This window comes from Argopecten irradians, chromosome 3 (genome assembly GCF_041381155.1).
Source record: "Argopecten irradians isolate NY chromosome 3, Ai_NY, whole genome shotgun sequence".
In the NCBI taxonomy this organism is placed as follows: domain Eukaryota; kingdom Metazoa; phylum Mollusca; class Bivalvia; order Pectinida; family Pectinidae; genus Argopecten; species Argopecten irradians.
The window spans coordinates 19579816-19607167 of record NC_091136.1 but is presented as its reverse complement, the minus strand read 5'-3'; the positions used below and the strand labels follow the sequence as shown (position 1 = coordinate 19607167).

The following is a 27352-nucleotide window of genomic DNA, read 5'->3' as shown; positions in this document are numbered from 1 at the left end:
GTATGAATCCATATGAAATTTAAAAACCGAACTTCACTTTACATCATTATATTAATTGCAATACACGGGTGTTGTGTTAGTACTTTTATTATCAGTAAGAAAACAACTGATATACGTATGTCAACACCTACCATTACATTATTGAACTAAATAAATATTAGATGTTCTGGTTACCGTGCAGTGTACATCCAAGGCCATAGTCATGTGTATATATCTTGATCACGTGTCAACTTGTATCCTTTTGAATCTCCGTGAATATGAACTATCCCATCTGGCAAGCAATCGGTCGGAAAACTAAGTAAAGATCTATAAGATAGCTGTGCTGTATAGCATATTATTAAAATTATTAAAAAAACACCTTCCAATAATATATGTAACGTGTTGGATCCAGAAAAACTTATGCATGAAAGATATACGGCTTTGTGAAACATTAGCTAAGTTTTAAAACCAATTTAAATATCAGGAACATTCAAATATCGTGTGTATATTGTGGTACATATATCACATTATTGGATATGCTGATACGCTCTCAATGTCTAACACCATCATAGCAATGCATTACATAAGGGGGAACGACAAATTGCTAGGGACTGGAAAAAAGACTTTTGATGCGCGTCCAGACAACGTTTATGTTGTGTGGTAAACTTATCAATATTGGGCACTTTATCTGTCGTTTTCGAAATATTATTCAAAGCAAAACTGTTTTTGGTTCTTGATTGATAATATGAGAGAAACAGATTTTAATAAAATAAAGCATACTCACACATACAAGCAGGATGCTCGTTATCTTCATTTGTCTCCTCGACCTGACTTAAATAAGCATTATTTAATATCTTTCTTTTCTTGCCTACAAAACATTTACAGTGTCACTGTGATACAGGAAAATGCATAAGCTGGGATGACCCTATTTTTACATACGCTATCTTAAAATGTGTCGCTGGTAGGTGATAACACAAATTGCATTAGTATGTCATCAAAGCATATTTCATGCAGGATACTTTACTGGGAAGGACACCATACGCTGAACAGTTTCATCCATTCTTAGATAAAGCAAAAAGTATTGTATAATGCTGCAATAAAGTTACACAATACATTGTATAATACCAATGCATATTAGGCTCACATAGGAAAATATTTTTCAGGATATTGAAAATATTAAATTTGACGGCCGCCAAAACACACGAGCCTTAGTTTCTCTATGATGTAAAGAAAGCTTTGAAGTTTTGTATCACTACTGTAACACTGTTATCTACATTATGGACGTGCAGATGAGCGTAAAACAGCTACATTGTTTTGTATCGTAGTAACTATATACTGTCTCAGTATATGGGTTTAGAATAAGGACACTTCCTTCATGTTAGGATAGTTAGTATGATTTAAATGCGCTTCATATCTATTCGGGAACTTCACGATGCCTGCCATAATGATGACGACCACACAAAGTTTTCTTCTGTTTGTGAGTACAGTTTATTTATGTCATCTAGTTCAATGTCCATTTCTTATCCATTTCAAATAAAAATGTTTACTTCGTCCTTCGTTTTAATCAAACACATTTGTTGAAGGCATAACCAGTTTTCAAACTGACTAGAAACATTTTTTATTTGATCATTTAGTATGTCCAAAGCATAATGTTTCTTAAGGTGCAAAATAACTGTCTAACAATCACGTCTAAAATATAGAAACCTTGCCTTTGAATATTTCTACTTTTCTAACATACTGGTTAAAATATTCATTAAAGTTATAAGAGTGATATACATGTATATATCCCAGAAAAATATTACTTTAAGCGTATGAGGAAACTCAAACTGTTAATTCATAAGGTAAACCGATGATTAGTCGAAAATCGACGTTCAATGTGTATATATATACTACATATTTAACATAAACAGATATACACTAGGTTAGTACATCACGTGACAGAATACTGGATTCTGATTGGCTACACACATGGGTACTATTTGCAATAGTGCCCGGGCAAGCGGACACTATTAAAGAGGCACGAAATTGAACTTGAATGTATTGTGACGTCACCATTACATGACGTCATTATAACGTTGCGCTTCCACCAAGACGACAAGATGGCGGACAGGCTGTTGTGTGCGGGGGTGGAGGCAAATGTTGCTTTTCTACAGAAGACAGTTCACCAATGTTCTATATTGATCTACTTTTAATTTTCATGAAGCTGAATCCCGTTTTATAGAATCCCATATTTCTGCGATAATTCATGTGTTGTATTTTTAATGTAACAACGTGGTGTGGAAATAAAGATAGCGTTGCGAGGTATCGCTTGACGTGCTTCTATTACGATGACATGAAAAACGGTCTCATGTCAGGGTGATGTACTAAACCCAGTATGGCCTGGTTGAGAGGGCACTATTGCCTCATAGTACTGTCTCATGATGGGATAGTGCCCTCGCCTTCGGCTCGGGCACTATTCCATCCCTCGACAATACTATGAGGCAATAGTGCCCTCTCAACCAGGCCATAATAGATAATTATTCTTCACTGATTTAATACAATCAGACGCAAATATCATTACCAAATTAATTTCCCAAACAGCTACAATGGAATTTTAATATTCTGTTATTGTCAATTCATTCTTATTTACAGTTTTATATGACATGTGTCTGTGCAGTGCTTCCCACCGACATTTCTCGATTCATTACGTATGGTAAGTGAGTACGAAATACATGTTTTGTATTTATAGACGATAAACATACTGAAATGATATAATCGTATATAAAACCAGTGGACGAATATGGAGAGGAAGACTAGAAAAAGTTACTTTTTCTGAAGGGATAATCTTTTTCACATCCACTAAAGACTTGCACACTTAATATAGTTGTACAGGTAAAGATAACAGGAGACGAGGAATCCAACCTATTCGGTCCACCAATCTGTCAAGTTCTCTTTATATTGAGATCCTGGAGTAATTCTGATATCCATTCTGTCAAGTTCTCTTTATATTGAGAATCTGGTGCAATTCTGATATCCATTCTGTTAAGTTCTCTTTATATAGAAATTCTGGAGTAATTCTGATATCCATTCTGTCAAGTTATTTGTTATATTGAGATTCTGATGTAATTCTGATATAATTTCTGTCAAGTTCTCTTTATATTGAGATCCTGGTGTAATTCTGATATAATTTCTGTCAAGTTCTCTTTATATTGAGAATCTGGTGCAATTCTGATATCCATTCTGTTAAGTTTAAGTTCTCTTTATATAGAAATTCTGGAGTAATTCTGATATCCTTTCTGTCAAGTTATTTGTTATATTGAGATTCTGATGTAATTCTGATATAATTTCTGTCAAATTCTCTTTATATTGAGATCCTGGAGTAATTCTGATATCCATTCTGTCAAGTTCTCTTTATATTGAGATCCTGGAGTAATTCTGATATCCGTTCTGTCAAGTTCTCTTTATATCGAGATCCTGGAGTAATTCTGATATAATTTCTGTCAAGTTCTCTTTATATTAAGATCCTGGTGTAATTCTGATATCCGTTCTGTCAAGTTCTCTTTACATTGAGATTCTGATGTAATTCTGATATAATTTCTGTCAAATTTTCTTTATATTAAGATCCTCGAGTAATTCTGATATCTATTCTGTCAAGTTCTCTTTATAATATAATGAGATTCTGGTGTAATTCCGATATCCCTTCTGTTAAATTCTCTTTATATTGAGATTATAGAGTAATCTGATATCCCTTCTGTCAAGTTCTCTTTATATTGAGATTTCGATGTAATTATGATATTCATTCTGTCAAGTTCTCTTTATACTCAGATTCTGGAGTAATTCTGATATCCATTCTGTCAAGTTCTCTTTATATTGAGATTCTGGTGTTATTTCAGATCTGATATCCATTCTGTCAAGTATTTGTATTAATTTTTAAACTTTGAAAAAAAAACCACCAGCTTTATATAATTATCGAGTAACTTTTTAAAATTTCGAAATTAACTAACGACTTCCGGGATAGATTATTTGCAAGTCATTATATTTTATCATTTTCTATCTTTTTTAATCACCCGTCAGACTGTTTACCAGACGGCGAGGTCCATATTCACGGAGTTCCTAAAGGATATTCCATAACAAGTCTTTATGGCGGATCAAGTTGTCATGTGACACAAATTGACACAAACGATTATTCTTTGGGACATTACTGCACGGTAACAACATCATTAATTAATTTGTTTTTGTACAACGGTTGTATACATCGGTTGTTGTAATAGTAAAAGTGATGGGAATTTATCTATGTTTTGTACAGTCAAGTATTTAAAACATAATTCGGTTTCGATTTTTAGAGATCAATTATAATGAATACAAGATTTATTTTTTGGACCAGGCGTTTTTGTCATTACAACAGATAACATACTATGTATATATACTAAGGGATAACTTTTGATTTTAAGGTGCTCGGGGAATAATGATAATGCGAAGTCATGGTCAGGTTACATAGATTAACACGGGCTTAATGATTATCGCCCCAATATCAAATTAAATTATGTAATCCCGATGAAGCCAAAATATATTAATTTTACACTGGCTTAAATTTCATTATCAACAATAACCCTTCTTTATTTTCTATAAATAACGTAATCTCTTTGCAATCCGTCATTGTCAACAGTTGGTTCAATCGTCAGCCATCGTCTGTTGTCAAGGCTGAGGTGTTCCGATGCCAAGAGGTGCGAATTATTGCCGCCAATATTGGCGTCACGTAATTTCATGTATATTGGCACCAAACAACACTGGCATCACGCTAGCTCATTATCCCCAACACTGGTATCACGTCAGTTCATTATTCCCAACAACTGGTATGACGTCAATTCACTATCCACCAATACTTGTATCACGTCAGTTCATTATCCACCAATACTGGTACCACGTGAGTTCATTATCCACCAATACTGGTATAACGTCAGTTCATTATCCACCAATACTGGTATAACGTCAGTTCATTATCCACAAATACTGGTATCACGTCAGTTCATTACCCACCAATACTGGTATCACGTCAGTTCATTACCCACCAATACTGGTACCACGTCAGTTCATTACCCACCAATACTTGTATCACGTCAGTTCATTACCCACCAATACTGGTATCACGTCAGTCAATTATCCACCTATACTGGTACCACATGAATTCATTATCAAACAATAATACTGGTATCATGTCAGTTCATTATCTACCAATAATACTGGTATCATGTCAGTTCATTACCCACCAATACTGGTATAACGTCAGTTCATTATCCACCTATACTGGTATCACGTCAGTTCATTATCCACCAATACTGGTATCACGTCAGTTCATTATCCACCAATACTAGTATTACGTCAGCTCATTATCCACCTATACTGGTATCACGTCAGTTCATTATCCACCAATACTGGTATAACGTCAGTTCATTATCCACAAATACTGGTATCACGTGAGTTCATTATCCACCTATACTGGTATCACGTCAGTTCATTATCCACCAATACTGGTATCACGTCAGTTCATTATCCACAAATACTGGTATCACGTCAGTTCATTATCTACTTATATTGGTATCACGTCAGTTCATTATCTACTTATACTGGTATCACGTCAGTTCATTACCCACCAATACTGGTATCACGTCAGTTCATTATCCACCTATACTGGTATCACGTCAGCTCATTATCCACCTATACTGATATCACGTCAGTTCATTATCCACCAATACTGGTATAACGTCAGTTCATTATCCACAAATACTGGTATCATGTCAGTTCATTATCCACCAATACTGGTATCACGTCAGTTCATTATCCACCAATACTGGTATCACGTCAGTTCATTATCCACAAATACTGGTATCATGTCAGGTCATTATCCACCAATACTAGTATTACGTCAGTTCATTATCCACCAATACTGGTATCATGTCAGTTCATTATCCACCTATACTGGTATCACGTCAGTTCATTATCCACCAATACTGGTATAACGTCAGTTCATTACCCACCAATACTGGTACCACGTCAGTTCATTACCCACCAATACTGGTATCACGTCAGTTCATTATCCACCTATACTGGTATCATGTCAGGTCATTTTCCACCAATACTGGTACAGTGTATCATGTCAGTTCATTATCCACCAATATAAGTAATATAATTTTAGGCAAAGCCTATCTGAGAGCTCAGCAGTTAATCCATTCCTTTGTTTGTTATGTTTAAGTGTTGTAAATGCAGTTGTGATACCACATAAATAAATAACGAATTTCTTACGGCGAAAGAGTTATATCCCCTTACCCGGCGATTGAACTCTTATCGATGTTATGTGTTTTGTTCTGATTGCTTTGTGTTTGCATTGACTTACTGTACTGCTGGAAACCATTTTTAAATTAGAATCATAACCTTGATGAATTACTTGCATTGAGTTCATTTGCTCTTGAAAATGAAGACAGAAGTGTATCAAAGGTGTTTCTGAAATTATTGATAAATTACTAACACATTAAGTTCGTATGATACTATGAAAATGGGTTTTACTTTACCGCTACAATGTGTGTCGAACTTATAAGTTCTTATACATCATACAACTTCCCTGTTCAGTATTCTGATCATTATGTTAAAACGATCAGTGTATCGTATAATGAGTTTATTCTAAGTATGCAGTGATAGACAGAGTATGATATTCACCCGCTTTATAATACATGTAACAGAGTAACATACCATGAACCTAATGCTCCGTACATTCTCTGTAGATACGTTACAGAAAAAGTTATATCACTTCTCTATAACATTACCTACAAATTTTACAGCAAAGAGTATACCACAACTACCCGTACTATACGTACCTGTACCAAGCTGATGTACAGCTCAGCCATTCATCCTCTAACGTGGTCGGAGGCAGTGGTTTCAGCCCGTTCCGCCTGATTTGTGACAAAGTGCATTCAGGAGGACAGATGTTTACCGTGTTTAATATGGTAACCGTGCGAGAAAGGTATAGTGTTGTATTGTTTGTTTCTACATGAGTTGGCTTGGTTGGTAACCCGTATTAACAATACCATTTAGTATCAATGTCCTTTTATATACATGTTCACATACTGTTTAGCTGCTGATATAAGCGTATTGGTTGTTGTAGAAATGAAAACATTAAAAGATTTATATTCTGGCCGGTTGCCCCTGCGAGAAATACTATGGATTCTGTCCATTGGCCTAGAAAGATCGTAGTCTGTAAAACAAAGATCGGGTTTGTCCATTGGCATAGAAAGATAATACTCTGTAAAAAAACTTAGGGTCTTTATGTGAGGCGATGTCAAGGTGTTATTAAGTAAGTGTGTGTGGGGGGAGGGGGGGTTAACGCGTATATTGCTCACTCATTACCATTACGCCAATGTTAGTATATGAATGAATGAATTTATAATCCACAACATGAGAAAGTGATATGTGAGAGTGTAAAGATGTGTATAAATAATATACATAAGTTAGAAAGAGTACAAATATATTGAGCATGATCACTGATTACAATTATCTTGTGTATATTACATATATTGACGAAAATCTTTTATGAAATGTTGATTCTAAAAAAAATCTTACTTTAAAAATTTTAGACGCAATAATGCCATATATGAAGGACAAGAAATGCAAAAAAGATAAGCAATATTGTGGAAAGTATGATTATGATATCTGTAATGTAATGTATTCTTTCACAGTCGTGTCTATGGCAGTAGTATTATACCAACATTACCATACAGAAAGAAGTCAGAAAACAACAGGAGATATGCCAGTAGTCCACGTCTAACGATATCACGATCACAGTATTCCTCTCAACATATTTATGGTGGAATCCAAACTGGCAATCTTGTCTATCTCCATATTCGTAGTGGCGACTCACGTAAGTAACATTTAAACCAAGTCCTTAAATGCCATTACCTTGTTTTTCCATTGCATATTGCTATAACCCTATATAATAGTTTCTATATAAACTCTATATGCAAAAAAAGCCAATTTATAAACTGTTCCGTCGCGCGGTCCCAAGGAAAACTGTTCTGACTTCGGGTTTAACAAATCAAACAACCCTTCTTTAACCCTTGATATTTAACCTAAATATGTGTTCAAATATATATAAAGTCCAGTTTAAGTGGTATACGCATACGGACACGTATTTAAAGGGGAACAATAGTTATTCGTGATATATGGTAGATATTAAATTGTTGCGTTTAAAAAATGTACACATATAGTTAACGATTCTGTGAGTGTCGTGGTCATATATGATCTCTAAATGCTTTCCCGTTTGGTATTAAATGTACGCTGTATATGGGTAAACATACTCAAAATCTACGCAGATCGTTAGTGCGGTTCATCGAAACAAACTTAAAATACAACAGGTAGGATTATAACAATATCTCTTTACGACAGATTTATTGAATAAAATGATTGTAAATCCTCAGTAAGTTTAATTATTTCAACCCAAAGTAAATCAACACATTTTTTCAGAATCCATAGACACTTAAAGTTCATCTTCTTTGACATCTTTGGAAACTGATTAATACAACGACAGTGTGTTATAGTGGTAACACATTGATTTTTATTGTTAAATTCTTGTCAAACCTAGTGTATTGTACAACACGATGTGTGTAGCCGGAGCGGTGAACATCACATTATTCATATTCTTTCATACCTACGGGTGTAATACTGGCTGGTCTAGGGTAATACACTCCTGTCGCCTGAGGCTGTATTGGATGGCTACCCCTGCAATAAAGCTTCGTGACGTCACGAGCGTCAACAAAATTTCTCTTTCCTCGGTAAAATTTTAACATTTCTTTTACACAAACTTGAATGGTTTAACTATAAAATATTCAAATACGGAATTGGTGTTGAAAATATCACGTAATTTTCCATGTATGGAAAATCGGCTTCCTGGCGTGGATTTCTTATTATTTATTTCAAAATAGCGGGGTGTCATAGTTGTAAAATTACAATAAACGTCGAGGTATGAAAGAAAAATACTCTTTCATAAGTGGATATGAAGGATAGGGATACTTGGGATCACAAAATGTTGCAAAACCCTCGACAAGCCTCGGGTTTTACTGCATTTTGTGACCCTCGGGTAGAATATCCCTATCCTACATATCCACCTATGAAAGAGTCTTATATGCCTGTATAAGTATATAGGTGTTCATTTGCGTCGTTGATGTAAAGTTATAAGACTCACTTGTATGGACATTTATTCATAAAAACAGTACTGAGCGTCTCTATTCGCGAAATAAGGAAAAGAAGAAAAATCACAAGAAAACAAAATCAAGGAAAGAACTTAAAAAAAGGAAAAAGGAAAATATCCAAAATAAACTGCTATGTTTTAAATAAAGAAAAAAAGGAGTAGATCAAGCTGTAACGATTCTTGTAATTCTTTCTATTAACGTATGCTGATTTAGTGTTAAACAAATTGTTGTATGGCTTGGATATTCTTAGTTATTGTTAATTAATTCATACGTAGACGCTGGCTATTAAAAGTATTTTATGTAGAAAAAGCGACGATAAAAAGTAATGGATTATATTCCTTCTTGGGGTCTATATTTACTGCTTACCTTTGCCAATGTTTGCTCCGACGAACCAAACTTTTAAGGTGGTATACAAGTTCTCTCAAGTCACACGATAACTATGCAATGATCGTGCATTCTATGTCATGCAGGTAGCTACCCAGATACTACATTGAACAATACACGCTAAGATATTCACAACAAATCAAAATTAATCAAAATAAATTAGTACAATATTTGCTTACTTACATGTTTAACATTTTAAAACTAGGAAGTAATAATGATTGCTCCCCTACAAATACGTATGCGCATATTGTAAATACCATGAGCAAAGGAGACGTATGAATTGGTTAAATGGTATCACTACCAACACATGAAATGACTCTTTATACCTGAATGTTACAGATTTCTCTGTACGACCAGAAAACTGTAGTGCAGAAGATCATGATGCATTTCATTCGTATTGGCAATCTTACCTGCCTAAAGGACAATCCGTGGATCTATGGGATATCACACAGGACAGGTATTACTTCAACACTACCTTCTAACAGCAATATATTACATTATTATGATATAGTTAATGAAAAATACCAAGAAAACATTCATAACTATATACCAAATTGAACATAAGGATGGTATTTTCATTTCTGCATTATAGCTTTTATATGAAATATTCATATAATATATCACTGAAGAAGAGTCTTGGAACCAAATCCCAACAATTTTTTCCCGCATTTTTTTTTATTATTGTAAACAATTTTATAACAAGCATGTTGTATGGATACCACTTGAGGTTGTGCCACTGTTATTTAGTCAAATTTGAGGCTACATGACTTGCTACAACAAAATATATAACATGAGCAAGTGATTGGATTGGAATATATGGCAGGTGATGTATTCGCTTCGTACATGTAACAATATTAAAATCGCACAATCATTATACATATGTACACACTCGAAGGTATATTACAAATCTGAATTTATGTCAGTTTTATCTGTAGACATTGTGTTCCAATTGAACCTCAAAATAACAGATTCCGCTCCTCCCATTAAAGTAGTTATTTAAAACCCGAACATGTCTACAAGTATATTTTTTTTTTTTTTTTTTTAAGAAAAAAAAATTCTATTACTTAAAAGAGGGAAATGATACAATAAGTTGCCCTCACACAGGAGGGGATCCATTCAACTCGCAACTTTTATACATATTATTTAAATTCAAAAGACACGTTGTAAAATTGCAGGGTTCAAGTAGAAGAAAAAATAAGTAAAAGCAACAAAACTTGAAACTTCATAAAACTGCATTTCTACAAGTATATTTAGTCCGACATAATTTGAAACTGAGAGTACAATTTGATTGCTTGTGGAACGGTGCTTTAATTCGAAATCGTTTACTTTAATTTTCGACCAAATATGGCAATCTGACAGTGTCCTGATGACCTTTACGCTACAGTGATGTCGTCTATAAATTCAGTTTTACATTCGTTTTGTGTGTACTTTTATATAGAACCCCTACTTCTCAAATGAAGCCGCGGTCGCCGAGTGATTAAGATGTCTCGACAATTTATCTATAGGCCCTCCGCCTCTAGGTCGCTAGTTCTAATTCCATGTGACAGTGCCATGTACTGTGCATTGGTCTTTTCTCCGGGTAACGTGACCATGGTTGTTAATAGGACGTTAAAATAATAAAAGAAAAAATACAATTTATTACTTCTCAACTTTCTGATTTATTAGAAATTGTCAACAGATTTATGTGAAAGCCAGTTTCGATAAAACAAACAAGATTAAAAAGGAAGAATTCATTCATTTTCGTCAAGGCTTTGGCATTGTCTTCTTTGATGTATATTTATACCTGATGTTTTTTATGAATATCAATATTGTTAAATTTGAAATTGTGCTTTTATCTAGAAAACAAAATCTGATAGAGTAAAAGACATTTAGAATTATGTTTAATATTATTAGTTATATAGTCAGTTACTGACCCTCTATAAAGGCATAGAGGGTCAGTAAGAATTATAGGGGACGAGGGCGTAGCCCGAGCGTCAGTAAGATTTATAGGGGCGAGGGCGTAGCCCGAGCCTCCTATACTTCTTACTGACCCTCTATGCCTTTATAAGGGGTCAGTAACTGACTATATAACGGATTTATTGCATCGAGGACCTTTGGTTTGTTTCGTGCATGTTAGATCTCTGTTTCCTATTTGTTTCGTCAAAATTCTGAAATCAAACTTGAGATATGCTGGTGAAGGATACAAACAATCGCCGCTTTTAAAATAATTTAGAAGTGGCCTAGGCAGTAGGCCTACGTCATATTTATTTATGTATTTCTTTACCGATATACTGTATACGGAACATACAGTATACGAACTCCATAAATCAACAAAAATTCCTGCACAGTAAGTTAGGCCTACAGTACCTCAATACGACACCAAACTGGCTGTAGAATCTTTATTGAAAGCATCACAAACAAAAGTGACACAGACATCCATCCAACATTTAAAGCGCAATCTCCTTGATCATCTGTGCATAAACTCATATTTAAAAAATGCATTTCAATTGATTTGAAGTATTAAAATGGTTAAAGTTATTTTGACACAAAAAATAACAGGTAATATATAGTTTTACGGTAATGAAGTGGTATATTTAGTTGAAGAGAATGTGTTTAAATTTTGAAGCGAGGGCGAGAGCCGCCATATTACACTATAATATAATTTACTGACCCCCCTATAAAGTGATAGGGGGTCACCACGTGACAGCTCTCCGCCAATCATTTGGACACATTTCTGTCCGAGGTGCGATCAAATAAGTTAATTAATTCAATTAAACTATGGGGTCAAACTTGACCCCATAGCGATCAGTCGACTTGATCTTGTCACAGAACACCTAGTCTTTATAAGCCATGCTTTGAAACGCTACATATCATATATAAATATTAACGTTTTATTCCCCATTGTTAAGGTGTGTGTTGGAGCCATACCTCATGGAGAAGTTCAGAAGCTTGAATACAGACCAGACTGAGGTCGCTGCTCCAGTTTACGCATTCCATTTCTCAGACCCAAACCGATATTACAAAGGCGAAGTCAACTTTAAATGTACAGTCCGTGTATGTGGTCGTCGATCCTTCAGTTGTACATTGGTAAGGAAGTGGAATATGCTGAATCTATCCTTCAGCTGTACATTGGTATAGATGTGGTATATTAGGTCGACTTTTCAGCTGTACATTGCTAAAGATGCTGTATACTAAATCGACCATTCAACTGGACATTGGTAAGGGTGTGGTATACTACGTCGATACTTCAGCTGTACATTGGTAAGGGTGTGGTACATTAGGTTGATCCTTCAGCTGTACATTGGTAAGGATGTGGTATACTACGTCGATACTTCAGCTGTACATTTGTAAGGGTGTGGTAAGCTAAGTCGATCCTTCAGCTGTACATTGGTAAGGATGTGGTATACTAAGTCGATACTTCAGCTGTGCATTGGTAAGGATGTGGTATACTATGTTGATCCTTCAGCTGGACATTGGTAAGGATGTGGTATACTACGTCGATACTTCAGCTGTACATTGGTAAGGTTGTGGTAAGCTAAGTCGATCCTTCAGCTGTACATTGGTAAGGATGTGGTATACTTCGTCGATACTTCAGCTGTAAATTGGTAAGGATGTGGTATACTAGGTTGATCCTTCAGCTGGACGTTGGTAAGGATGTGGTATACTAAGTCGATACTTCAGCTGTGCATTGGTAAGGATGTGGTATACTACGTCGATACTTCAGCTGTACATTGGTAAGGGTGTGGTAAGCTAAGTCGATCATTCAGCTATACATTGGTAAGGATGTGGTATATAAAGTCGATACTTCAGCTGTGCATTGGTAAGGATGTGGTATACTAAGTCGATCCTACAGCTGTACATTTGTAAGGGTGTAGTAAGCTAAGTCGATCCTTCAGCTGTACATTGGTAAGGATGTGGTATACTAAGTCGATACTTCAGCTGTGCATTGGTAAGGATGTGGTATACTACGTCGATACTTCAGCTGTACATTGGTAAGGATGTGGTATACTAAGTCGATACTTCAGCTGTAAATTGGTAAGGATGTGGTATACTAAGTCGATACTTCAGCTGTACATTGGTAAGGATGTGGTATACTAGGTCGATCCTTCAGCTGTACATTGGTAAGGATGTGGTATACTAGGTTGATCCTTCAGCTGTACATTGGTAAGGATGTGGTAAACTACGTCGATACTTCAGCTGTACATTGGTAAGGATGTGGTATACTAGGTTGATCCTTCAGCTGGACATTGGTAAGGATGTGGTAAGCTAAGTCGATCATTCAACTGTACATTGGTAAGGATGTGGTATACTACGTCGATACTTCAGCTGTACATTGGTAAGGATGTGGTATACTAGGTTGATCCTTCAGCTGGACGTTGGTAAGGATGTGGTATACTAAGTCGATACTTCAGCTGTACATTCGTAAGGGTGTGGTAAGCTAAGTCGATCTTTCAGCTGTACATTGGTAAGGATGTGGTATACTAAGTCGATACTTAAGCTGTACATTGGTATAGGGATTAGATTCCGTTTTTATGTTAACCATGCTTGTATGGAGCAATTCCTCTAAGAATATATTCTATGGGGCGATGGGGCGCGTTAGCGCCCCATATTGAATATATTCTTAGAGGAATTGCTCCATACAAGCATGGTTAACATAAAAACGAAATCCAATCCCTATATTTACACTCACACGACTTTTTATTTATATTTTATGCAATAAAATCGTCATTTGAAAGTGACGTAATTATTAAATAAAAGTCGATCAAAAGTGGGAGGAGCTTACTCAATTGAACAGCGAATGATGACGCTTCACGTAAGGTAGAATTATTCAGCTGCGACGACAACAAAGTTCAATATTTTAGTGTAAAATAAACATGACAAACAAAGTAAATTTCAGAGATAACTTTATTTAATCAGATCAGAACTTTAAATATATATTCAATTTTGCTAAAAGTTAATATATAGCGTAATAACATAAAGAATTTGTACACGGCCACATGTGTGAACTCGGTGACCGTGCTGCGAGGCGAAGCTGACGCACGCTTACACACTTGAGTTTGCCCAAGTTGTCAAAACACCGATTTTCAAGTAGCTCAATGTGTTTGAGATGTCGTCTGACTTGACGATATTATTTCCTTGGGAGCCATGTGATTATATAATCTACGCTTAGATCCATATCGCCATCGATAGATGAAACAAATTCACTTGTGTTCGATGGATACAATGTATTTGTGGTGACGCGTAACTGTCAACACGTGGATTATTAGCGGTGCATGTTTTAAAATACACATGATTAAATTCTCAAAGAACAAAGACAAGAGGATATGTTTATAACTGACCTCTATCAGAGGGTCTCACGCCCGTCCACCCCAAAGGCTCGATCGTAGGACGAACATAGGCACAGAGGTAATGTTTACATTTGACACCAATCATTTTTAACAAAAATGAAAGCACGTAGCCCCGGTCGGGATATTTTTCCGTTTCTTTATACAATTGTTAATTTAAAAATTGTTTGAATCATATATAAATATAAAACATGTATATATTGTTTACATTTTTCCAAAATTCTATGAAAAACAACAATATACACGTAATGTTGCGTCAAAATGTAAACAAAGCCATGTGTTTCTTTAAAAAAAAAGGAGTCCTTTTACGTTGCACAGAACATTTTAATACGCAAGTTCAAATTTCAATGTTACCATGCAGTTATGGTAAACAAAATCGGCTAGTATTAGCGTATAGTGACCAAGCCTAGCAAGTGTAAATATAAGGATGTGGTATACTAAGTCGATCCTTCAGCTTTGCATTGGTAAGGATGTGGTATACTAGGTCGACCCTTCAGCTGGACACTGGTAATGATATGGTATACTGAATTGATCCTTCAGCTATACATTGGTATAGATGTGGTATACTAGGTCGATCCTTCATCTGTGCATTAGTGAGGATGTGGAATACTTTCTACTTTCAGCTTTTGGATATGATGGACTATGTCGATACTTCAGCTATATATTGGCCTTGCAGGTAGGGCTTTGGAATTGTACCTGCTTCCCCTATTGCATGATCGTAAAAGGCGACTAAATTTAGGATATTTTTTTCTTTTCTTCCTAACTGACTTTTTCTTTCCTAATACCTCCCTTGGCATCGCCTCACTTTTGGTCTTGAATTGAGCTCTGGGTTCTTTCCCCTGGCCGAGATACACCAAATTCTATAAAAGTGGTAGTTTCTACTCCTGCTTAGCGCTCAACATACAGGGAGAAGGACGATTGATTCGCCCGTTGTCAGTATGATGTGACTCGGTGGGGTGTGTTGCTTGGTGTCTTCGGTAGCATGCTTCAGTGATATAGCACTATAAAAAAGGCAACAGTTCCACTATAGAGGAAGACACAACACGAACATACCTTCAGCTGTACATTGGAAAGGATGTGGTATGCTAAGTAGATTCTTCAGCTGGACATTGGTATGGATGTTGTATACTAAGTCGATCCTTCAGCTCTACACTGGTAAGAATGTGGTGTACTATGTTGACTCTTCAGCTGCACATTTTTAAAGGATTTTATAAACTGAGCCGATACTTCAGTAATACATTGGTAAGAATGTAAATATGATACCAAGAACGATTTGATAAAGATAAAAATCCTACTGCACTGGCTACAAAAAAATAGAGGTGAAATTTCGATTCCTACGATACATACAATTGCAAAGTGATTAAAATGCTAACCCGAAAAATTCTTCAGACTAAGTTTAGATTTTTTTCGCTCTTAAATATTAAAATTTATAAAATCACAAACCTCCCAATACCTTTGGGCCACTTAGTTATTGACATAGCGTATTTGATCCGGTGACCTTGAATGGCGGTCATGGTCATTTATTTCATCCTTTATTCCGGCACTTTATTGTCCCAATATGAGGTCTGTAGTAAAACAAAGCCAATCAAAAAACTGTGAATTGTAAACCACAGAAAGACAATGATAATTTGAATTTATAGAGACTAAGCGTAAGATCGCTTCTATTTTTATTATTTATTGAATACTGAAATAAAATATCAGAAGGTTCTAAAGATTTTCCAAACTAAACCGTCAGACTCTATTCAAATAGCAAACTATTGTAAAACTCATACTATGACAAACCATGCATGTCCATGACATTTACATTGATCCGTTTTATAGTATTTTCTTAAGTTCAGTTAAATACTTGTAATAATAACAACAGTGTATAAAAATTCACATTAAAATGTTAAAATAAACCATCCTAACGACCCTATTCGACAATGTTTTATTACTTTGTATGTGATGGAAAAATAACAATTTTTCCGTTCAAAGGAATAAGGGGTATTTTACGAATAGCGCCTCAAACTCTCTGGATTTTTACTCGTATTATATTAAGGTCAGGACTATGCGATCAGTCCGATAAATGGGAGTTCGAGGGGTGGTATTGTAGGTATTAACTATTTTTAGTCCGTATGGTTGTGTTGTCAGACAATCAAGCACTATGTTTAACGTATTACATGAAGACTATTATTGGATTTGTTTGATTATATTTCACTCTAATTACACATTTTATATGCGTCATCCGTTCCGCATCAAACAAGAGAGTTTTGTTTCCAATCTTAATCACTTAATGTTGCCATATTTCTATATTGTCATGTGTATACATAAATTGCAAAGCCGATTGACATTTCTCAGACCAACATATGTGTAATGTTTCTGTAGAATATACTAAACATGAATGCAATGAATTACGAGTGTCACAAGACAAAACAGTAATTCTAGTCTTATTGATTTGTCAGAAAAGATGAAACTTCAAAGTTAGTTTGGCCATACTATCACTTCATTTCAGAGTGTATGTGACGACGTGAGACGGGAAGGAAGGAGCGCTGAAGAGGAGGATGACGATGACTGTGATCGTCACGAGGTGTCTGCGAAAATCACCATAAGTTCTAGTGCCAGTGCTTCTGTCAGAGGTAGGTATACCGAAACATTGAGGCCGATATAACATCCATACCTACAGTTAATCCCAGTACCAATGATTCTGTCACAGGTGACGAAATATTCAATCCGGTGTCCTACGGTAAAACTGTGTCTTGATCAGGTGTAGGCATATATGGAAACATCGAATCCGATAACATGTATACCTAAATAAGGCCTTAACTCCTTAACTGCCAAGATTTCTTGTTGAACTCACAATTTTTTTTAATTTTTTTTTTTAACTCATTATTTTCAAAAAATATACACATCACAACATATACAGAAGATACATGAAAGACAAGTACAATAGAAGTTACATTTGTAGAGCTATTTCAAATTCAATATTTTAACGTATGTACATACATATATTTACAAGTAACTTATTAACGTAACAAATTTACACATACTACCATTCACATAAAAGATCTATCAAGAGTTATTCCCTTCCTACAGATGTAGTCAGAAAGTGAACTAGGGGAGGCAACTCTTGATAAAAAATCACACCAAAGACAGGACAAAAATTGATAAAAGGGGGGGGGGGGTTAGGGGGGTAGGGGGGTAGGGAAGTAAACCTAGGTCACAGATCTTTCAATAATTTTCAAAATATTACTGTTTTTACATTTAACCAATTTTGTAATTCTGCAAGTGCTTGTGGTTTCCGCTTTGAATTACTGTTGGATATTATAATCCTGTGAGCTTTTAGTTCAAATTTAATATTATTTTTAGACTGTATAAATTGAGTTCTTTTTCTAGACATTTGCAGTTGTAAATGTATTGTTTTACTAGAAGCAGTATCAAATTTTCAATATGGAAATTAGTATTTGTACTATATTGTTTGCCGAAGATCAAATCCTGTTTTTCAAATCTAAGACTTAAATTATTATTAATTATAGAAATTCTTAACTGTTCAATCAAATTTGATACATTTTCACAGTCCCAAAATATATGAGTGATTGTTTCTGGATGTGTTTTACAAAATGTACATAGATTGTTGTTTGATTTACCAATTCTTAATAGAAATGTTTTTGTAGTTAGTATTCTGTGATTTATTCGGAATTGTAACCATTGAAGCTTGGAGCTAGTAGTATCATTAAAAGGTTGTTTATAAATAGTTCCCCATCCATCCCGATCAATTTCAAAATTTTGATTCCATTTATTTTGAGCAGTAGGTATAACTTCATTTTTTCTTAAAACGTTATATGTATTTTGAAGACCTTTTTTACAACTTAAAATCAATTGGTTTATTGGTATGTTAGGAAAAGGTATATTTTTTTGAGAGTCAAAACTTTGTTGATTGTTTCTGATGACATGATTAATGGCATTTTTTATACCCTGATATTCTAGAAAATTGGTCTGAATATTATATGTTTCACGAAATTCTTCTAGACTATATATGGATTTGTCTGTTTTCAAAATGTTATAGATAAATAGGAACACCCTTTTCATACTATAACTTCTTAAAAATAAATTTATGATTTATTCTGATTTTAATATTAAACCACATAGGGTTTTCTAAAATATTTGTTTTGTAAATATTACTCGAACTTAAGGTCGTACACCAAGCCTCTGGAACATCTCTCCAAATCTTTTATGGAATTTTTATAATGTTTTTTGAAGTGTTCAATTCCAGTATTCGATAAGTTTTGTTTAATATTTTGTTTAAAAGAGATTATTCACCCTTTTGCAACAACAATTTTGGTAAACAACTCATATATATATTTAGAAACTTCAGATCGCACCCTTTTCAAATTTTGTAGGAAAAGTTATGTTTTTGCGTCGATGACGGCCAGAGCTCAGTCAGAGGTACTGTAGGTATTCATAAGCTGAAACATGGAATTTGATGTTCTTTTTTCAGTACAAATACATGTGTTTTATTCTATGTTCATGATATCCTAACAAATATAATTTGATAGGAACTGCCAGGGTAGGTACGCCTTGGGGTCAACTCCCCGAACGGTATTGTCCTCACACAGAACGACTCTCGCTCAGCATATAAATATATAAAAAATTATAATGATTCCATGATATACTTGAACAAACCCTTAAACCATTATATCGCTATCTCAGAGGAATATCTAGATACCGAACCCGATTCAAAAGGTGTACCTTACGAAAGGCCCAGAACTTTGTAACTAATACAGAAGACTTTATGTTACTTGAAAACAGACCGGTTACAGTGTTTATTGTCAGTAAATACAATCTTTATCAACGATTTAGCCTTATACGAGTATTGTTGAATGAAATCGACATCCTAAGTTAGTAGATTGGTTGATTATAGTGGCATCCTATTAATCTGTAGTCCGGGTCATTTAAGGACGGCCTCACATGTATAGTGTATAACGAAGTTAACAAGACAATACTAAACCTGGACAAACCAAACATTTGCTAAGGACCTACGAATTCCTTCAAGTATATTTGGTATTTAACGTGTGAATAATGTTGCAATGTATGGATGTCTGCGTTTTGGGAAGCTGCAGTATATTCATGTTATGTCTCCTTGTGATAGTGAAAATCATGTCCTTTTTATTGAGCTATCTCATTGTCTCTGAAGACACACCAACAGGCAACCCCCATCTGGTCACATTATACTGGCAACGAGCAAACCAGTCAGCCCTCTCCATTTATGCTGAGCGCTAAGAAGGAGCAGAAACTACATGTACCATTTTTATAGATTCTGTGTGTCTCGGCCAGGGGACAGAGACTCTGAGCCTTTCTAGGCTGACAATAGGAATTGTATGATGAGGGAGAATGTACCGGTGAGGAATACATTGCGAAGTACTTCCTCCACTAAAGGCACACCAAAAGTCATCTTACTTCCGTCGTAAAAAACGTCAAAGGCATTTAACAAGAATTTATCATGTTTAGACACATTTGTTTTCAAAGTAAATTATACTGTCACAGCAAAATTGCAAAGTTAATAAGTGACCCGCAATTTGGTCTTATTTTTATTGTAAATTGTATTGAACTTATTAGGCATAATGAAAAGATATTCAGTAGAAATTGCAGCAACAATTGAACCAAAATTCGAGTCGCAAATTCACCCAGCAGTTTTACCTTGTCAAGACAGTTTACTTTGAAAAAGTAATGTGTTAAAGAAAAAACAAAATTAGTTTGTTATTTCGCTTTTTCGAGAACCTAAACTTATAAAGTTTGATATTGTGTTTTATATTTCAGAATATTCTTCCTTCGTTACGATTCTGTCGGGATTCTTTTCCCTGATGTTTACACTGGTGATGTGATACAGCGGACGGATTTTGAGAGGACATCTCACTCATACTCAGACGGATCAGACAAAACTAATTATATCGAAGTGGCGTGTATATAAGCACATAATAAATCAAATCAATGACTTGACAACTACCGTTACCTTTTAATCAGGAGTCTCTGCATACTATTTAACTCGTTATTGTTAAAGAATGACCTACAGAATTATACTTGCTTCATTTTACAATGTCTTTGTGCTGCGAATTAAAGTATTCACAGACATACCTTTCTTCCGATTGTTAAACTATCATGCAGCTTCATTTTACAATGTCTTTGTGCTGCGAATTAAAGTATTCACAGACATACCTTTCTTCCGATTGTTAAACTATCATGCAGCTTCATTTTACAATGTCTTTGTGCTGCGAATTAAAGTATTCACAGACATACCTTTCTTCCGATTGTTAAACTATCATGCAGGAGACCATACGTATATATTTGCAATATTCACAAACAAATAAATCAATACAGGTCGTAAGTGTCCTTCGACTACAGATTAATCATTTCGATGTCGTTTTAAGTATCTATTGAGATAAATTTTGTTATATCATATTAAATGTCTTTGTTACTGTGATAGACAGGTTTCATTATTCGTTTTCAATCTTAGAATTGAGATACAAAATAACAAAACGACGTCTACATAAAGAAACATTGGTGTGTGTCTATCACACTAAAATGTCGAATGTATTAAAGTTTTTTCACGAACAAAGTTTCATTTGTATCTAATTTTGATTTGGTTTGGTTTGTTAGGTTTAACTAACAACCAGGGTCATATAAGGACGGCCCTCTTATGTATATAATATACTGTGATGTGTTAATGTCTGAATGTTTTGAGAGGCTCTTGGTTCTGTCTCCTGAAACACCCGCTATGCTGAAAAATGTCGACGAGTGCCTCTCCAACCCTCTCCAAAGCGACCACTTCTGGATATCGGGTGGCGTAGTCTACGACAGTCAAATTGAAATGATAGTCTATAACAGTGGTAGTTTCTGCTCCTGCTGAACGCCCTTTGCGAATTATTCGGTTTTTATTCATAAATCATTACAGGAAGTAGATCTTAAACTTTGAAGACCTGAAGTTTTGTTTTTATTACAAAAGATTTGATTATAAAGCGCCATCTCTATTATTCAGTATTATATAATATACTAGAAAGCCTCTTCCAATCCCCACATACACACCCCGAGCAATCCTCGCTCACCTAAGAACATCTCAACGTAAACCTTATCTCTTAGCCATTTCTATTTTGTAATGGAGTCTGTTTGAAATATTAAAAAAAAACACTTTCGGAAAAAAACCAAAAAAACCTTGTTCTGTGTCATCTCATTTAAAACTGTTAAAAGGTGAGTCCACATTTTAATCATGCCTTAAAATTCTGTCAAGGGCATTTTTCGGTCTGTGTAAATAAGTTTCAAATCTAATTCCGGGAAAACAGTTTTTGTTGACTTGAGCATAACGTTAGCTCGTATTATGACGATTGTCTACAAAGCTCTGGCATCTTTATAGACCATAGACGCCATCGTACGACAGTTTAATGCTTAATTAATTACCAAAAGTTACATTTTGAGGATTACTGTATAGGTTATAATTGTACAGGTACAAAAAAGAGCTGAAAATGATTTTTGCCAGTACTGCCAAGTACTGCCAAAAATCATTATATTTCCATAAAATGAGTACATACGTTCAAACCATGAAGCCCAATGGTGGTTAACAATTACATTGTAATAGTGTTTTACTTTAATGTAGATATATTTCCAACTAAGCATACAAAAGGCATAATTTTTGTTTTGTAACTAATATTTATCAGGTAACCTAAACCATTGAAATGATTTTCAAAGCTTAATTCATCATTAAAACTGTTCAATAGATTAATGAAGAAAAAATTGCATGCACATTTTTAGGCACAGTTACGACACAAATCACTTTTGCACAGCAATGTTTGAAAGAAATTAAAGTGTGGGCGAATTTTGAATCCACACCTTTGGAAATCATATGTACAGAAATGGAAATATCGATGCAAAATTCGTCTAAAAGCTAATGGTGACATATCACACAGAAATTTATAGATTATGGTCACATTCCATTAATCTTGTAATAGTACCACCAGCTGATAAAGTACTTATGTTATTATTGTGTAAGGTATCAACTGATGTGTATATTTATGTGAACATATGTTTAAGTTAACATAAGGCATGACAGTAAATTATTTACATCAAGGTTATTATGAGCAATAGAGCACGAAGTGAGAAGCAATTCTAAGGTAATACATACGAGAAAAATGTAAGAATACCTCTATATTCAACATTTAGGCAAACACAGTCACAAGTTTTCGGGAGCCATATTGGATTCATTCACTATGGATATGATGCTGTATGAAGCCCATTACATTGACCAGCGGTCCAAACGCTCTTATTATTCGCATCAACATAAATCTTTTATCCGGCAGATGTTTATTGATATCGCTGTCGTCTCTAATTTCCATGCGTTCAAGTGACTTGGAAGAGACATAGTAATTAGATTTATTTTACTTGAATGAATTACTTAACACAGGCATTTCTTTTGATATCGTTGTCATTGATCTCATGTTGTTTTAAATCCACTTCAAGCGTAAGCAATATGTTTTGACATATTTTTGTAATTTTTATCCTTGGGTGGTATTTAAATTAAAAAACCTACCAGCTTCCAGTAGAATCAACTGACCAAAATAGATATGTCTGTAACGGAAATAAAATTCCTACTCAAATGTGTATTGGGGCGAAAGATAAAGTGTGAATACTTGAATTAAAAATGAACAAAAACGAAAACTATCGGCTCCGTTATTTCCATAAAGTTCATTTTTTCACATTGCATTCTTAATGGTTTCTAAACATCTAGATGAGCCCTTTAAGGAATCGCTTTCAATCATATTACCTATATTAAAGCCGGTTTATTTATACAACCCGTGTCACAAAATCTTCACACAATGGGTTAGTTTATCAAAGTCATGTCTATTTAAGCATTGGATGTCTTTCAGTTGGCATTCATAGCCAAATTGAATGTTAACTAGACATAGGCTTATATTAATATTTTCTCCGCCATCTTTGAATAATGATTCCTGATCCGGAATAAGGCAGCATTATGTCATCGTAAATTTTTCTGCCAACGGTAATCTGCTTTTAAATCTGATTTTATTACCTCCTTCAAAGTCCCCTTTTGATAAAAAAACGTTTTTTGAAATTTTCGAAAAAGAACTATCAACATTTGAGTCAATTTTTCAAAAGCCACAAATTAGAATTCTGAATTACTCGTAGCACAAGTGGTTTTAATATTGTATACCACCATAATACTTGACAATAACTGGGCCGCCTACGCCGCACAGTAACTTCATCTTTAGTATGGATTATGTGAGTTATCATCATAAACGTTTTGATTCTTGTATTTGAAGTGTGCCTATATAATTTTGACTAGGGATATATGATCCATATGTAGTATATGTTATGGCGATCAGCAAAAAAACTGTACAAAATGTTGGATAGAGAACTTGATCGAATTAAGGCCGAAATATGTTCTCCCTCCCACATATTGTACAGTTTAATGCGTATCTGCAATTTTAAGCACTCTTTTAGCTGTGGAGATAATCTGAACACTGCAATATATATTTTTATATCAGCCAGATTGCTTTGCCTTTGTGGATGAGCTCATGTAGCACTATCAGTGTGCATGGCAAATCCAACATAGACAATGGTAACATAGAATTATCTTTGCCTTTTTTCTATGTGATGCATCTCATTCGTGCACTAAATGGATAAAGCAGGTCCTGCAGGTAGGGCGTTAGAATTGTATCTGCTGCCCCTAGTGTATGAATGTAAAAGGTGACTAAATTTAGGATTTTATCTTTTTCTCTTATTCCTAATAGACTTTCTTCTCCCTAACGTCTCCCTTGACACCGACTTTTGGCCATCTGTGTTGAGCGCTCGCCCCTGTAAGATAGGTCAGGGTTCTGTCTCCAGGCCGAGACACACCAAAGTCTTTAAAAGTGGTAGTTTCTGCTTTTGCTTATCGCTCAGCATACAGGGTGTATGTTGTCAGTATAATGTGTATATAGTGTATTCGGCGGCATGCTTCAGTGATATGGCACGATAAAAAGAGCTCCACTTTGCAAGAAGACACAACACGAATATAAACTGCAGTCTCCATGAACACATGCCTGCACTTAACACATGCAAAGCACCACATACATGGGAGGTCGTCCTTACATTGCCCTGGCTGTTAATGGGAAGTTAATCTAATCAAACAAGCAAAAGAATGCATAAAGTATGTTTGGGGTTGGGCATTTCATATCTGTAAATTCGCTTTTAACATGACCACAGATAGCGATACAGGAATACATTTTCTTGATTCAAGTATAAAAAGACGATCGGTTTAGTGATATTTAATTACTAGCATGGCTAAAAAAGCATACCTCAATTGATTCAACACTAAAACGTAACAGTGTCAGTGATTTTCTAACCACTTCAAAAGACAGTAACACCCCACTCCTCCTCCAGTATCAAATTGCGACCTCTCTAGTGACTGCAGTGTGGCCATCTTGGATTTAGCTATTAACATTAAAACAGTGGATGAAATTCTGTTCATATTCCTTTGGTTGGAATTTTTGTATTTTGGATTAAAATAACGAAACTTTCCTGGCTTGTGCATTAACACATGGGATCATGCCTGGATAGCTACTCACCCTTATTAGTTTGTAACTCCACCATACTTTTTACCGTCTTTTAAGTGACTGTCTTATATCAGAGTTCCTCAAGTTTCCTTTTGGTTCCGAGACCCATCTAGTATGACCTTTACCGAGATCCTCACTGCGGGCGAGTTTAATCATGTGACGTAATGTTTATGAACAAACAGACACGTTCTGTTTGGTACGCCAAGCGTTGAATGTCTACGCATGCATTTTAAAAACTTGTACGCCAGTTTAACATGCCTTTATATAGATAAACTAGATAAGCCTTCGCCGATCTTATTTCCGAAGGGATTAAATGTAATTTTATTTGTTCTTTTTGTGTCTTGATAAAGGGGCAGATAAATACACATATATATAAATATAATTTTAAAGATTGGGTAGTTTCATTTTATCCGAAATAAAGATAAATTCTGATAAATAAATATTGGCAGCAAAAGTTTTAATATCATAAGTATAATCTGCCATGCTAGTAACAGGTGTATTTTTGTTGCTCAGAGGGGAATTTGTAACGCTATTTTGAACAAGTGAAATAGATTTATTTACAGCTATTTATATTCCGTCTCCGGCTTTTACGTTTGTTCCGTATATTGTCGAAATGGTGAAATTCGATTACAATCATAGATTGATATCGCAAACAAGTCCCTACAAAATGTTGTCAGTATAATGTGTATATAGTGTATTCGGCGGCATGCTTCAGTGATATGGCACGATAAAAAGAGCTCCACTTTGCAAGAAGACACAACACGAATATAAACTGCAGTCTCCATGAACACATGCCTGCACTTAACACATGCAAAGCACCACATACATGGGAGGTCGTCCTTACATTGCCCTGGCTGTTAATGGGAAGTTAATCTAATCAAACAAGCAAAAGAATGCATAAAGTATGTTTGGGGTTGGGCATTTCATATCTGTAAATTCGCTTTTAACATGACCACAGATAGCGATACAGGAATACATTTTCTTGATTCAAGTATAAAAAAGACGATCGGTTTAGTGATATTTAATTACTAGCATGGCTAAAAAAGCATACCTCAATTGATTCAACACTAAAACGTAACAGTGTCAGTGATTTTCTAACCACTTCAAAAGACAGTAACACCCCACTCCTCCTCCAGTATCAAATTGCGACCTCTCTAGTGACTGCAGTGTGGCCATCTTGGATTTAGCTATTAACATTAAAACAGTGGATGAAATTCTGTTCATATTCCTTTGGTTGGAATTTTTGTATTTTGGATTAAAATAACGAAACTTTCCTGGCTTGTGCATTAACACATGGGATCATGCCTGGATAGCTACTCACCCTTATTAGTTTGTAACTCCACCATACTTTTTACCGTCTTTTAAGTGACTGTCTTATATCAGAGTTCCTCAAGTTTCCTTTTGGTTCCGAGACCCATCTAGTATGACCTTTACCGAGATCCTCACTGCGGGCGAGTTTAATCATGTGACGTAATGTTTATGAACAAACAGACACGTTCTGTTTGGTACGCCAAGCGTTGAATGTCTACGCATGCATTTTAAAAAAACTTGTACGCCAGTTTAACATGCCTTTATATAGATAAACTAGATAAGCCTTCGCCGATCTTATTTCCGAAGGGATTAAATGTAATTTTATTTGTTCTTTTTGTGTCTTGATAAAGGGGCAGATAAATACACATATATATAAATATAATTTTAAAGATTGGGTAGTTTCATTTTATCCGAAATAAAGATAAATTCTGATAAATAAATATTGGCAGCAAAAGTTTTAATATCATAAGTATAATCTGCCATGCTAGTAACAGGTGTATTTTTGTTGCTCAGAGGGGAATTTGTAACGCTATTTTGAACAAGTGAAATAGATTTATTTACAGCT

The 27352-nt window shown here is 35.0% G+C and overlaps 1 protein-coding gene across 1 annotated transcript; it reads left to right on the top strand.

Moving 5' to 3' along the window:
* Nucleotides 1–1309: 1309 nt before the first annotated feature.
* Nucleotides 1310–21176, top strand: LOC138317766 (uncharacterized). Its single transcript, XM_069259649.1, has 9 exons — nucleotides 1310–1456; nucleotides 2611–2671; nucleotides 4033–4166; nucleotides 6792–6973; nucleotides 7686–7867; nucleotides 9918–10035; nucleotides 12467–12644; nucleotides 17394–17517; nucleotides 20696–21176. The coding sequence occupies exons 1-9, from the start codon at nucleotides 1412–1414 to the stop codon at nucleotides 20758–20760; spliced, it is 1089 nt and encodes a 362-aa protein (XP_069115750.1). The 5' UTR covers nucleotides 1310–1411; the 3' UTR covers nucleotides 20761–21176.
* The last annotated feature ends 6176 nt before the right edge of the window (nucleotides 21177–27352 follow it).

Bases quoted from the DNA above. Each gene is read 5' to 3' on its own strand.
- LOC138317766 (XM_069259649.1), top strand. From the start codon at position 1,412: ATGCCTGCCATAATGATGACGACCACACAAAGTTTTCTTCTGTTT. The intron at 2,672-4,032 runs GTAAGTGAGTAC...ATCACCCGTCAG, and splicing joins TTCTCGATTCATTACGTATG to ACTGTTTACCAGACGGCGAG. The intron at 6,974-7,685 runs GTATAGTGTTGT...ATTCTTTCACAG, and splicing joins ATGGTAACCGTGCGAGAAAG to TCGTGTCTATGGCAGTAGTA.